The sequence below is a fragment of the Thermobia domestica genome, chromosome 2 (genome assembly GCF_964235325.1).
Source record: "Thermobia domestica chromosome 2, izTheDome1.hap1.1, whole genome shotgun sequence".
Taxonomy (NCBI): Eukaryota; Metazoa; Arthropoda; class Insecta; order Zygentoma; family Lepismatidae; genus Thermobia; species Thermobia domestica.
The window spans coordinates 258045159-258061319 of record NC_137455.1 but is presented as its reverse complement, the minus strand read 5'-3'; the positions used below and the strand labels follow the sequence as shown (position 1 = coordinate 258061319).

Sequence of the window (16161 nt, the reverse complement as noted above, 5' to 3'; positions counted from 1 at the left end):
CAATTTCTCGTTGTTGTTTTTTTTTTTTTCTCGTTCCAACCAATTAATTCCTCTATTCTTTTTTCCATATTCAGATTTCAAAAGATTTCATATTTTTTGACTGATTGGTCTTTCGTAATATCCACTTTTCTGATCCGTACATCATTTGATAATGTTTTTCCTGCCTCTTTATTCAAGACTGCTAAAAATCAAAAACCCATTTTTCTATCCTTGCTTTTTCACATTTCAGATCTTGATTAATATTTTCCAAGAACCTCCTAACCAAGGGAACAAAATATTTTCACATGAAGGAGATACCATAGGTACTGTGTGGTAGTTTTATTCTTTCTTTTGCAGTGGATATTATTACTTTTTTGACCGTACATTAAAAACCAACTTAATATTCGTATTTAAACGTAAAATAAGAAACGAATACGTTTATTATCTTGTTACGTCTGTGTAAAATACAAATATTCAGTAGAATAAAAGCAAAGACAGTCTTGTAGCCATAATTGTGGAAACATATACCGGTACCATATGATCGACCTTCACGTTTTAGAACAGTGTGGAAAAAAGGAAAAAGAAATGAGGGCAGCATTACAAGCCATTCTTCTCTGTTTCTGACATGCGACCGGTGTTATCGGTAGTGCTTGTGAGCACGTGCAGAATTTTCTTTTTGCTGATACAATCTCTAATAGCATTACTACTGCCACCTACCGAGAGGCTGAATTACCGTAGATATCCCTCCTTTCTCCCGCGGGTGGAGAAGATATCAACAGTCTCGCTACGGATCTTTCTCCACGGAAGTAATTTATCACTTGACTTTAATTACGAAAAGCAAGTACTCGTTCTTCCTATTCCTAGTTTCGAACTAGAGAAGTTACGTTTCTATAATAGTGTAGTCATAAATTTTGCAACCGCCCGAAGCCAAATCAAATAACGTTGATTAGCATTAGTGGTTATTTTCCTTTCTGTACAAACTTCCGCACTTTATAACCTATCCACCCATTATAAATTGCAACGCATAGACAGCACTTGATGATCCTGAAATAATTACAATAGCATTTTCCATTAGACTAGTATCTAAATTATCATGGTTATTATTGCCATGAAAAATACTGCAATGATCGAATCAGGATAGATAATAGGTTAAAATGTTTGATCCAGTGGCGTCTTTTGGGGCTCCAGGGGAGCAATCATCCCTCTTGAGTTTGAAATTTATATACACATCCTTCTTGAGTTTGAAATTTATATACATTTTCGCCAATACAATAATAATACTCCAATAAAAAAAAAAAAAACGAGAAACACTTTTATATCAAAGGGTCTTGCTCGCACCTCAAACCAAGATCTGAAATAATGCTGCTAAAGTGATCATCGCAAAACACTTCTCAACCTTATATGTAGAGTAAAGTGGAGTAATTCCGATCGGCGGAGTAATTCCGATCATTGAATTACTCAAAAGTGACATGACCTGGTGATCCAGACTATGCTTACTTCTCTAGTAGGAGTCACAAAGTACATATGAAGAGGAAGAAGGACCTTTGTTCAGTTGTTCTGTGCAAGTGATTTCGACATTTGTGTTTTCTTGCTTTTCCTTGTAAATTTTGGTCTGATTATGTTGTGTAGTAAGTACTTGTTATTTTTCTAAGACCCTACAACTAGTAGTTTTCCCCCACTTTACTCTAGTAATTAAATTTTATAGTTATATTCGGTAAAGTAAAAAATGTGATAAGCTTGTTAAGTAAAAATTGAAGGTTCATTTAGTAAAATCAGTTATTGTTTCTATATACTAACTTTCAATTTCACTCGTATTACTGCTCCTCAAATAATAAAAAAGCGGGCCCGGGAGAGTGGAAATTCGAAGTTGGCTACATCTCACGGTCGCGATAATTCGAATTTGGAGCGCAATAATTAAAAGTTTGGTTTTAAATTATAAACAGCGATAAACAGAAAATTGTGATAATCTGATTTTGTGATATTTTTGTGGAAACCTGGTACGTTCAAAAGATAATATAAAAAATCTCATCGCGATACTGTCCGAGTATTTCTACCTGCTGATTATTATGTTTTCCAAATGCAAATGTCCGTTGAATAACTTGCTGGTCACTTCTAATTATTTTTCTAAAGGATCTTCTTAGCTACATATTAATGGATTTCATTTTGATAAAATACCACTGAGGATTGTTTAACAGCATACTACAGGTTATATCCTGACGTTGTTAACATGTAAAAGAGCAATGACTCAAATTAAGATAATTCTGATAATTTTAAGTCACAAACTTACAAACAAACATTCCATTTTTGGCATGTTGGAACATGAACAGTCAACTTCAACACAAAGTTCCACATCTCATAAATAATTGTGTCCTTAACCTTTAAAAATGCATTGGTCACTCCTTGATTAAACCTCAGGCATGTACAAGATGAATATCTTAATATCCTAACATATTAAAACATAGTTGCAGGCTTGTGCGAAGAAATTTGAGAATTTAAGCTCGTTAAGCACAGTGTTAAGATCGGAGTCATATTCCTATGTAAGTACCTTCTTATTTCGCATGGCCCTTTTACTCCTTATTATACTTCTAGCTGATATCAGTGATTCCCCGAAAGATGCATGTATGTAAATATTGGATAGGAAAGTTAAATGCGTTTCATTTTATATTGAGATAGTATAAGACTCAATTAACGACGTTTATGATGAATGACAGATGGATGTAGTCATCTTGGATGCAATTATTAGCAATATGCTAAATTATGATTCATTCAACTATGCTATACGCCAATAATAAATTTTGTCTTCTTCGGAGTTTAACGATCACTTTTAACATCGAGCCTATAAGAAATACGGACTTGCAGTTTAGCATAAGATAACAGCTTTCTCACTCTCATTGGGAACTTTATATGTGCAATTAGTAATATAAAATTTTGCAAACTCGAAACTAACTACGAGTAACGATAAACTTGAGGTAACAAGCAATTTGTGTAGTCTTTCAATAGTGTCCAACACATTTATTATCTGCTGAGAGTAAAAACATACCGTCCATAAAAACATAAAACATCCGTTCAGGAATAATCTGGTCATTTGAAGACATATTGAACTAAATGATAGTAAGTTCGATATAAGCATATTCCATACAACATATCAAATATTTGTAGGCCTACTCGTAAAATTGGAAATCAAGTGAATATTGCTATAGGAAAGTGACATTTATCGAATGTCCTTTTGAACTAATAAGATAAGGTTCAAGCTAATTTCATAGTCCTAAGCTATAAATATTCATTTATTAAAATTCGCACATGTTTTATTGAAAGGATTCGCACATATCATACCTGTTTAGATATACTTCATATAATTTTCAAACCAGTGTCATTACATAAAACTCTATACATTATAATAGATATGTGTATATATATATGTATGTACGTATTTATATATACACAGTAGTTGTACTGTGAATCTCAAAAACTATTAATATAAATAGACTTCAATGAAACCTTCACAATGTTGCCACTGAAACTTTATAATGATCACCAAAGGCTTTCTACCACGATGCTTTTATTTCGTAAACCTACTAAAGAAAAATAGAGAAAATGTATAAAACCGTATTTATATATGAGACGATTATATGATGAATATGCAATAATAATAATAATAATAATAATAATAATAATAATAATAATAATAATAATAATAATAATAATAATAGAAGCTTTGTCGGAGCATTCTTAGTAGTGCAAAGCATTTATCATGAGGCGAATGTACACAACGCAAGCCGCAAGGGTATATTTTTAACGGCCTTTGTAACATTTAAGTGTGGATTCATTTCCATTAGACTGATTCTCCTGACGAATGATCAAAGACGTGTCCATAGTTTAAAAATATTCCTCCCTTAATATGTCAACATTGATCAAAGAGATGCTCAAAAACATATATAAGTCAATGCACTCTTTACTTTTGCTTTCAGAAGAGAAGTGTTAAATGTAATATTCATTATAGCGCCTTATACTTCTAACATACCCTTTGAGGGATTATTTTTGAACAAAATGAGTACAAATAACGTGTATCGCGTGTTATATGTCCATTTCGCACGACTGAAACTTAAAACTGGAGGCAGACGTACAGTAAGATAATAAAAAGTCAATCATGTAATGGCAACTAATTTTCTTCATTGATTCTATGTTTTGAAGTTCGAAATAAAGTTAATCATTTACTCAGCAACCAATTATAAAATCTGAAGTTTTTTATAAAAAGTAATTATAAAATCTACGGGCAATTCCACGTCTAAAGCAAAACTTGAACTTTCTTAAACTTTTTCCTGGAATCACAGAGCTTCACAAATACTTTTCTAGCAAATATCACAAGCCTGTATTTGTACCCTGCACTTTTTTTTGTATCTCATACGTAGCATTTATTTCTCTTGGCAAATTTTTCTTGCTTTCATCTTACCATTGGGGTATTATGCATCCTAATGACGTGGATGCTTTCTTCTATTATATTAACAGGAGTGTCTTCTGAAGTTCTGTCATGCTTCTTTGAATAAGATGTAGAGAACTTAAGGGTTCAACCAAGTCCTTCAGAACATATTTGACGTCTTGAGGTTGTCTTAGTAATATTCTAGTCGGATTGAAAATGTAATCACAAAATAAACCCAACTAAACCAGAATTATATGGGAGTTTGGCTTCGGATTGCAAAGTGCAAGTCACCGTGTGTTCGACTCCCACTGAAGAGAATGGTCGTTTTTAACTCTCCTTCAATTTTCTGTGTTTGTCTTTGCCTGCTTGAATTTCATAGACTAAAGAATAGGATGAATTAAGAGACGATACGGAGGACACAGTCTCGCTTGATGCAAACTTTAAAAAAAAATTAGAAAGGTGATAGAGCAGTCATCTTTGGTGCTATGGATCCCTGGTTCAATTCCACGTCTAGAAAGTTTCTGTATGCAACACAGTGTTGCTAGGCTTTCGCGGGGCTCTCTCGTTTCTTACTACATTCTTATTCCAGAGCCTTTTAGTGGCTATATAATCAGCGTAGGAATTTTCAGCGATAGAGACTCGGGTTCGACTCCCAATCGTAACTCATGTGATTCAGATCCCACGTTCACACCTCATATAGCCTCTGTGATTAAATGGACGCTAAACTCAAATCGAAATACATTCTCATTCCACCAATTATTTCAGAATCATTCACTTTAATGAATCAACCATCTCTTTTAGTCTAAAGGGCGTAATCGTGGGGTGTGAAAGATTTCATGTCATTTATACTATAAATATTTAGAAAATCCATAACGAAAGATAGTATCATCAGTTTATCTTTCTCTTGCACAAGTAGTCTAATTGTAGACTATTTAGTCCAATATTCAAAGTACATCCATTTTCGTTGCAATGAGCAATACTGTCACTTTTTCTTCTAATTTCACTCTAGACCTATAATTTTATCCGTACGGTGAATGCTATACAAGAGCATTTAGAGTTTAAGAACATATAACACTATTATGAAATCTTTGGCAAATATCAAAATGGACGACTCCACTAATTTTCACTTCTTTGCTTGAAATTTAAAATAAATTTCTTTAAATCCACGATATTATAAGAATTTAAATATTTTGTAATGTCTTTACTCAGTTCAAATCTCGGGAATTGGATCAAACATTGTTTTATAAGCAAGTTCAGATAAGTTACTATAATAACTGAATTCAAATTTGTACTTGATGGTGTCCTCTCTTGTCCTAAATATGGAACTACTTTTAGAGAATAGTAGGTGTTGAAATAAGATAATCAATGAATTTTGATGCCATGATCGTTTTAATTTTACCTTCGGTCAGTTTGATTGAAATCTTCGATTACATGCCTAGTGAGAACTTACTCTCTTTAACTTAACCAATGGTCAGACCGAGATTACGGGTATATGTTACAAATTCTGTGCATATTCAGGAAAAAGTCTGGAGTAGAGTCAGTTAGGAGGCAGTGTGTTGTTTAACATAGCCATGTTATGAAAGCGCACCGTAAAGAATATACAAGTAGTTTTCCTCCACGAGTTCGATCTGGTTTATTGTGCACATTTAGCACCGAAAAACATCAACAGTACTTTTGGACCAGGGATAGTGAATGAGAGCACCATACGCCGATTATTTTAGAAATTTCGTGCAGGTGACCAAACATTGGAAAAAGGGCACCGCGGCCACCGACAAACAGCCTGTTTTAATGAGTTCCAGCAACACTATAGAAGCGGACTTACGGAAAAATGTTCGTACAAGTGCATATGAGTTTTGAATACTCCGTACCACTGTCGTTCTGTTGCTCCGCGTAATCAGTAAAGACAAAACATTGAAGTCATTGATGTCCACGACTTAACACCTACCAACAAGAATCGATGTCTGGAGGTGTCCAGTTCTCTGAATTTACGGAACAATCGAGAAGATTTTTTGCATCAAATTGTCACTTCTTATGAAAAATGGATTTGCTTCAATAATAGTAAACAGTCAGGACAAATGTTAGGTTGTGATCAACGTCCCGGACAATTTGCAAAACCACACCTCCACCCGCAGAATGTGTAGTTGCTGATATGATGGGAGTGACCTATTATATCTTCCTTCGTCGAGAGGAAAACATCACTACAGATTAACAGAATGCTTAATTCTACGAATTCCACCGTAAACTTGTCCGCAAGCATCCGGTACATAATGTCCTCATATTGTGCGACAATGCGGACACACATGTCACCCAAAGGGCGGTGCAGCCTTTCCATGAATTCCGATATGAAACTCTTTCTCCCTGAGGGCTAAAGGCAAGAAAACAACTTCCCTGATGACTGGCAGTGTAACGTGTAGTTAAGGACTTCGTCATATTGCAAACTCCAGACGTATTTCGTCATGTAATCTAATCATTGACTCAATGATGGCAAAGGCGTATAGCTCCACGTATTGTAGTTTTCATTTTTGGCCTTTGAAAATGACATACGTCACTCAAGTTTAAATCGCACCATCCCAGTGGTTGGAATATGAAATGTATCATATGTGTTCGTAATAATAAATTATACATGAAAGACTTAATTACAATACATTTATGTTTTGAAAATTTTGGACTAGATACTAATACAGAGTTTCTGCTATAAATTTCCGTTTTGTAATGAAACATCATCACTTAAACAAAAAGGAATTTAGATCTTCCTTCTGATAGAACTCAAACTTAGACTCGAATAAATAATGACTTCAACAGGCAACCTAAACTTTCATCTTCAGGACTTATATCTTACACTATATTCTCCATAAAACTGATTAAAATCCATAAAGAAATAAACAATACAGGCCTACTCCAATTATCATTTCGTATCGTATCTTCAATGCTTACTAGTTATCAATATTTGATCCGCCCTGTTACTTTGTACTCTCAAAGTGTGTTTCCATCCATCTTCTTACTCTGTATAACACATGAATATTAGATAAATAGAAACCTGACAAGAAAATCTAAAAAGCAATAAAGGAGGACCATATTTTTCTTTTTTGATAGACAAAAAAGCCAGACACAGGTATTCTCAGAAAAAAGTCAAACATAGGCATTCTCATTGAGTTATCTAATTCCATTAGGGTTTTGTTTCGCTCACTTCTGGAATTGAAGGTCTAAAAGGTAAGATATACGAGGGAGAATGTCGCTCTATTGAACTCCTTGACAGAAGAGGTCAATTTATAGCCGTCGGTAGTCATGTTGCCGAGCGACGTCCTAGCAACCAGCTGCTTCGTCTCTATGGCAACCATTCGTGTGGGAGGAGGTAGAGCAAGCAGCGCATATTTATATAAAAGATGCCATACTTTCATCAGGATAAAAGGAAACTAGTATGTAATATTTATATAGGCAAGATTCCGAATCCAGATTTTAGTATGTAATTATTTAAAAGGCAAAGTTTAGGAAATAAGAAAATTACACTCCGGATATGGACACTGGGCATTGAGATCCGAGAATAGTTAATTCAAATGCCTGAAGATGGGCAGAGTTTAGAATTTTATCAATAATCTAGTTTATATTTACAGAATACACTGGAAAAATTTAGTAAAACGAAAAGTAAACACGCCCTTGACGCACTTGAATTACTGTCAGTCCAGACAGACTCTACATCTTTCTCTGCTATGTTATTGTTAGAGTTTGTAAATATGATATATAGTACAGAAATAGAAACAGGGAACAGAGGAATTACATGATATATCAGTACATAACAATTCTGCAAATTTGTCTAAACATTGATCGTTTTACCATTACTTTTTCTTCTTGTGTTACAATAAAATAGCAATAATTTCATTTATTAGTTTTTTTTTTTTTGTAAATAGTATGAATTACACTTAGTAAGAAAAGGTTTGGAGACTATTAAATATGTGTGAAGTTTTCAGTTGAGTTGGAGATTTAGTTCTTCGTCCTAGCGCATAAAATACTATTATGAGAACTATTCGAAAAGAATGTATGAGAACATTCTTTTTTTTTCCATTTTGTCTGTGTGAATAATGTAAAATATTTTTTTTATCTGTCGCCTTAATAGGCCAATATCTCGTAAAAAATCAGATGTCCAATACCACTTCTCTGCAAATATGCTACATTAATCACAATTAATTTGTGGTGTATTATGAAATAGCTTTAGAGGATTCAGTCATCCCTAATTTCCGCAAACAGTCTCTATTGTTGGAATACATTAGATTGATGAAATACAATACCCCAATTACACCAGTGAATATGTTCTATAAATATGTCCGAGCACGTGTAGTACATTACAACACTAACATATTTCTATTGTCCCGGGTTCGATCCCAGCCCCCGCCAAGTGAACTTTGTGGTGGATAAACACCGTGTGCGTGAGTTTTCTCGGGGTTCTCCCGTTTCCTCCCACTTTCTTCATTCCACCATTTCACTCATTTCTCATTATCACCGTCTCCTTTAGCCTAACCGGCATAACCGTGGGACGTTAAACTTAAAGATTTCATTTCATTTTCATTTCATATTTCTATTGTAGTTATTTTCCTATTGAATGGTATTCAGAGTTGTTCAAATAACAAGTAAATACATCACTTTATTTTTCTTCATGAAGAGATTATTTTGTTCTGTTGTGAGAAGGTTGCGTTGATTTGTAATTTTCAGTCGGAAGATTTGGAATGGAATGCCGGATATATGTAGAAAAAAACATATAAGCTCATTAGTTTCTTGTTCTCATACAGCTTTAGTAAAAAAGTTTTAATTTTTATATGACAGTCAATATATTATGTTTCTTTTCTTTTTTCTTTTCTTTTCCTTCCCTTTGCCGATTATGAAACGCCATTTAATCAATATGCAATAGTCCTCTTAATAAATATCATGGACTCACAAAATATGCACAAGAGTTCTAGTGTGATCTATTTCAGTAAATCGAAGTAATAAATTAGGAAAATCACTATAAATTTCAGTATCTCTATGTTAATATAAGAAGGTAATACATATTGAAAACTTTTCACGTGAATAAGAGTTAAAAGTTATGTATAAATGTTTCATTCTAAAGGAAGATGTCTGAAATTTTCAAAGTATCCAGTTCTTGCTTTTTCCTTTCAATAGCATTTTGCTTTACCTTTAATATGTTTGTAGGCCCTGTGATTGTCCACCTACATTCTATTGTTCGTCTTCAGTTATATCTATCAGTAGTTTAACAGTGTATTCACCATATAAAACTACCGTTCTTGAATACATCTGTTCTTACTGAAATCCATTATTGAGAGAAGAACGTCATAAACTGCAATTTAAATTATTTTTGAGTCAGCTAATGTCACCTTGATTGAAACTGTCATTCGAGATTTAGATCTTGATTTGCTTTTTCCTTATTCAGAGAGTAATTTTATTCGCAAATTAATAGTGACAATAAAAAATACAAAATGGAGGAATGAATGAAAGAGAAATACTTATAATGAGGCAAACATGCTACGGATTTATAAAGCCACTTGAATTTTTAAAGAGATTCCTTCCAATCGCAAACTGCAAGAATCACTTTTTGTGAAACATATTTAGTGAAAAATCAGACTGTTTACTCCGAATATACAGTCTCGACTCATATTTTCCCTATAATAGTCAGTTTCACGCAGGTGTATCTCTTACATTGGAAATCGAATACATGCTTTAATTACGTTCGATAACGTTCTTCAGTAGAACAATACATAAATAGATTAAATACTACCTGTCTTGATAACAATGCTTCTTCATATATTAATGTTACAGTATTTTTATGGGTAACAGTTATGGGTAGCATTACTTATGACCACAGTCATGTATATCTCATTAATGTGTAATTCACATTAAAGCAATTTACTGTTCACACTGTTTCCAGACTTCATAGTCAACCTATATTCAGGTAGTGCCAATCCAATTAAGAAGTCACTTCTAGTGCAACGGAAGAAGGAGTTGGTGAATTAATTCCACGACTACAGAAATACATCTTAGAAACATTTTAATTAATTACTTTTATTTTAGAAAGCATTATTTTGAAAAAAAAATGAAATGAAATCTTTAAGTTTTACGTCCCACAGTTATGCCGGTTAGGCTAAAGGAGACGATGATGATGAGAGATGAGTGAAAGGGTGGAATGAAGAAAGTGGGAGGAAACGGGAGAACCCCGAGAAAACCCACGAGCACGGTGTTTGTCCACCACAAAGTTCACTTGGCGGGGGCTGGGATCGAACCCGGGACCCCAAGCACCAGAGGTGAACGCTCTACCACTGAGCCACCGCGCCCCCAGCATTATTTTGATTGATAACTGATATTTAATTAGAATATCAGGAGCGGAGCTACTTGTCCTCGTCTTGATAAGGACTGACAAACACATATGTGTGTAGTTTTACTTCTTCATTTAGTAGAACTATGGTTAACAAATTCTTTTATTAATGTACACTTCATTAGTTTAAAGTAATTCTTTACTGCCGTTGTACAAAATAATTTAACAAAATGTTTCAGTCTTTGAGCTAAATCAAAATTGACAATAAACTAGTGTTCATGTAATCATTAAAAATGAGAGTTTGTAAAACCATTATAACTAATTAATAATAACAGTTATATTCTTTATTAACTCGTATATTAGGTTGCTGCTCAAACAAGTTTCACGGACAATTATATTTCACAAAACATATTACTTTAACATTTTTTTATGAAATCAAAGTGTTATCTTTTAAAGGAAATTAGATAGCAAATTAATTATGCCTATCGAGCTTACGCCGATTTTGCTAATTGTGGCAAAATAGAATAATGAGTTTAGTAAAGTCCTGTTTATGGATATTTAAAAATGGATTTTTATAATGCATTAACATGGAACTCAAGTTAAAATTCAGGAAATTTAAAGAAAATATGCATAAAATGATCACAATTCAAATATAGTTAAATACATCAATACGCGTACATGAGATAAAAGTGTTAAAGATGGGTACATTGTTTTAACTGTGCAGGCTTTCAGATATTGGTATGTTTGCATGTTTAACTTGATATAATTCAGAATCCTAACTTCAAACTATTTCCACGATAACCAGTGTGTAGACAATATGACTAAAAAATGAAATCCAGTCTTGTTTCCAGAAAATATATTGAATCCAGAAAATATACTTAAGCATCCGAAGTCACTGTAAAAACTTCGTGTTTTAAAATGCTTCAGAAAACCTACTAAATTTAATCATTCATTATTTTTTACTCTTAAATAGATATTTTAACATGAAGCATACTGAAAATGTTCTTCAGTATCAAATTAGTACATACTTTTATTTAAAATGTATGAAAAATAGTCACTACTTTTATTGAATCAACATTGAATCGGCATCTAGTTGAAACTAATAACGTTCAGAAAATTCTCGTCATTATTGTGTTACATTCCTTCACGAATATCATTTTTTCCATGTAAACATTTCCAAAAGATTATTTAAGAGCAGTAATGTTTACAAAGTATTTAAGTTTCATCGCAACAAAAAATGATCATGACTTAAGTACGCTAAAACCATCACACTAGCATGCGACTAAAATTCTCATACGGCATCAGAAAGTAACTGTGTTCCTACACTTAGAAAAACTATACATATTTATTTTGAGTGCCTGTAGTTCCAACAAACAAATTTTGCTGTGATTCTTGCATCGATAAGGTAATATAAACTTTTACTTTATTCCCTGCTCCATATAACTGAGCAGAATTCGTTGTGATGCAAATACATACAAAAAACCCTCAGAAATCGATCAATTGCAGTCATTTTAAAATGAATATACTTTTTAAATTATCTGCTTTTTCTTCGGAAAATCATATAAATTTCTTCTTTGGCCGTGCAAGAAAATTAATATAATATATTACAATAGTAGAAAGTTCTAGTCAAATCTTTAATTCATGATATACGCAAGCCGCAGAATATATATGTAAATGTGCTTACAAGCATATCAGTGTGATCATAAAACATGTATGACGTACACGAAAAATATGCTTACATTTAAATACTATTTCAAACTTACAAATAACACACTTGATAAACATTTATGCTATAATTATAAAGTAATTATAAAGAAACAGTGCGCTGAGAAATATTCATATACAAACACAAAATAATAATCTAGCTCTATCAATATACGATACTTAATCGATATCAAAAATCAAAATATATTCCTGAAATAAGATGCTGAAATCATTTTCATTTATATTCAACAGTCTTTCTATTAATAAATTAGTTTTCAAAATATTCATTATGTTAATAATGATATTGAATTAAAAATATGTTGCAACCAACATGCTGTAATAAAGAAAAATAAACTAGTATTATAATATTTATATATATTTTTAAAAATAAGAGATTTCTACACTAAGTTCAGATGTTGCAGCATTCTCAAAACACATCACATTCTTCATGTGTGCTGAAAGAAGCTTCAAGCAAAATATATGTATTTTTCTTTCAAAAGCAGACAAAATCACGTGCAACTATCGTAAGAAAAATATGTTTGTTTTCAAAAACCAAATAAAGAAATTAATATTGTTGCGTCATCAGGTGGAGAGAAAAACAAGACAGAAGAAAGAAATTGAAAAATTCCTAGGAAGCAAGCCGAAGACACTCACCAACGTTTGTGCTGCACTCTGGTGCTGCAAACGGAAAAGCAAATTTTTTAGTTGATGTGAAGGACAGGACAAGACAGATAGACAAGTATAGATTGACAAAAGAACGAGCTGGCATCTACAAAATGGAGGACAGCTAGGTCCCAACAGCGTCCGCCTATGAAAAAGAAGCTCTTAGAACACAAATATCTACTTGTTATACCCTTCGTATACTCGTATATTTTATAAGCATTTTTTAAAAAATCAAAAACATTAAAATTATAATGATAACATACTATATCATGATTTGAGTATAGTGCTTGTAATTTTACATATTTACATTTCTGTTTTATTCTTTTTAAGCATTTCCCTTAATAACTATTAAATTTAATTAGTAATATTAATGAAATACACCATCATTATAATAAACTTTTGTGTGGGACAACCAATTAAGGAAATATACAATTGAAAATCTTTTAACATTTCATATACAGGTATTTGTAACTTCAATTCCATATACCGAACTAGCCTTCACCAAGGACTTCAAAGATGAAACAGTTCAAAAAATAAAATAAAATAAAAAGAATATTATTTACATAGTTTTGAAAAATTAATTTTCTTTCATAATGATGGTTTACATCATTATCTTCACAGAGTTTTCCTTGTATTTACAGTTTAATTTTCAAATATAGTTTTTTTCTTGTTTATTCGTCTTTATTTATAATAGCCACACAAACATATATTAAAGTTTGGTACACAAAACAAATGCACAGGCCACAGTTTGGGAAATTATGATAATATAGCTGTGTTTAATTGTGTTGATATGTTCACAATGAACTGTAGTAAAGTGACATAAGGCCACTATTATTGTGTATTATGCCTATTTGATGAATTCTTAAGTTTTATTTTCCCATCTAACTCTATTACCCGCGAACTTGAACAGGAGAAACCTGATTAAATTTCTACAATTAATTAATTTCAGGTCGCTGAATCCAGTGGTGATAGTCGTTTTCATGCAATATTAAGCAGTCAAGCAGTGGCGGCACCAGTTCGTGGAGTATGGACCAATTTTCTAGTCAAGGTATGAGAAGAAAAGGGAATACTGAAATGCTTAATGTAGTAAATATGACTAACGATTGAGCCTACAATATGTAAAAGCTCATGTGGATGTATTATGTTAGTCACAGTGTTACCAAGAATGGAAGAATGGAAGAAAGTGTCACAGTAATGCGTTGTATTGTAATACATAAAGATCCCGACACATTATTCGGGAATGAGGCCTTAGCGTGTTATAAAACAGTGTTGCTAACTTCATAAAGTTTAATGATGATGAAGTATAGTATTCTGTCCGAAGGAAGGTCTTTACCCGAAGATCCTTGGGCAAGGTGAACCTATTATGGTTTGCTATTGTCTCCCATGGGATGATGATGACGTCCCAGAACGGGGCCTACGATTTCAAGTGGGATCCGAACTACTTGTACCCCCAGTGTGTAAAGAAAGAGTTATGTTACTCATATCCATGTAACACGCTGTGTCTGGTGACAGGCGCTATCTGACAGTGGTATTAGGGAACTCCAGCATAAAACGCTACAGACGCGTGAGTGGTATACTAGCAAATGGATCTAGTTCCGTGTGGAGTGTGGTTTGTGTGCAATAGTGATTACAGTATAGAATGGCACAAGGGGATGCATTAATCCCACGAACGTCGCAAAGATAATAGAATCAAAGTTACAACGTGTCAAATGTGGAAAGTGCCCCGGAGTGGAAGATGTACAGTTCGCGCGTGTGTTGTATGAAATAATAATGCAAAAATGCAATGGTGAGGACACAGAAATACGCAAAGGGACGTTGGAGGGATGGGGGGATTATGAGAAACGTTGCCCAGTCGATAAGAACAGGACATGCGTCTCCGCAATAATTAAAACAGGACAGCGCTACGGATAGTAAGTATGAACAATCACCACCGACAAAGTGTAGGTCTAGTGTTATTGAATGTGTACCTGGAGCCACGTTGGAGAAGATTTACGATCTACTATTATCATGGCTTCAACTAGTACAGTAAATTGCAAAGACGATATAAATGCATTAAAACTAAAGCCAATTGCAAAGTAATTTTGGATTACATCAGTAACAAAAGACAGGGTGCGCTCTTCAAGAACAACAGTCAAAATTAAAAAAGTATAAATCAGTACGTAATGACACAGTTCGATGGGCCGTAATGACACACATTTCGATAGGGCAAGGGAATATGGTTCATCCGTTCACTACCGGTACTAACACTTGCAAATGTGGTTCCAGGAAGCTGCAAGACTTGTTGGTCTTGACAATTTCAAGTGTCTACTACATTCATCGACAAACTTACGGCTGAATACAGCATTGCTGTGTGACACATTACTATGTTCGCCACACGTAAAGATATAACTGATGATCAGAATATTCGTCAGAATACCCGAGAGTTTGTTGAACACGTAAATAACTATACTGCACAAGAGATCTTGGTGCAAGACAATGTGTGGAACAGTGGTCAAAGCCAGTTTTATCTTGAGATGTTTTCATCGTCTACACTATCTCACAGAGGAGAAAAACACATGTGGCATGCTGCAGTCTGTTCATACCTCTACCTACAGTTATACAAATGATGTGGCTATCTCAATGGGTGGCACATTAACCAACAAGCTCTTCAAATGTTTTCAAGAACCACAAAGCAGATTTGGCCCACACATTGCCATGAAACTAGAAGAAACATGCCCTCGTAACATTTACGTGGAGGCAAGTAAAAGTGGTAAATGTCGAAAGCACATATGAAAAGTTTTCTAACAGCTGTCCTTAGTGACTATATCAGCGATAAGAAGTGATTGTTGTTGTGTAATTCGTGGTCCGGACACAAATGTCATTTACTGTTAAAAGCGTATTTCCCAAACAAAGATATTATGTTGAAGAAAATACCATCCAAGACAACGAAATATTGTCAACCCCTTGACGTCTGGTTCTTTCGGCAATACAAGCTCTATTTTTTGCGGATCGTTGACTTTGTGCGGCTTCAATGTGACACACCTCAGGTGAATTTACAGGATCGTTATTTCATTACCGTGCTTCACTGTGTGATCTACAATGAACTTTCAGTACCAATCTA

At 33.6% G+C, this 16161-nt stretch overlaps 1 protein-coding gene across 3 annotated transcripts in view; it reads right to left on the bottom strand.

Moving 5' to 3' along the window:
- Positions 1–16161, bottom strand: part of Nckx30C (solute carrier family 24 member Nckx30C) — a 524219-nt gene that overhangs the window by 390279 nt on the left and 117779 nt on the right. For 2 of the 3 annotated variants that reach the window (XM_081748623.1, XM_081748624.1), the window contains exon 2: positions 13053–13076. The exons of the other annotated variant lie outside the window; for it this stretch is intronic. In XM_081748623.1, the coding sequence (XP_081604749.1) occupies positions 13053–13076 (24 nt within the window). The remainder of the gene's footprint in view (positions 1–13052; positions 13077–16161) is intronic. 3 annotated transcript variants of the gene reach the window in all.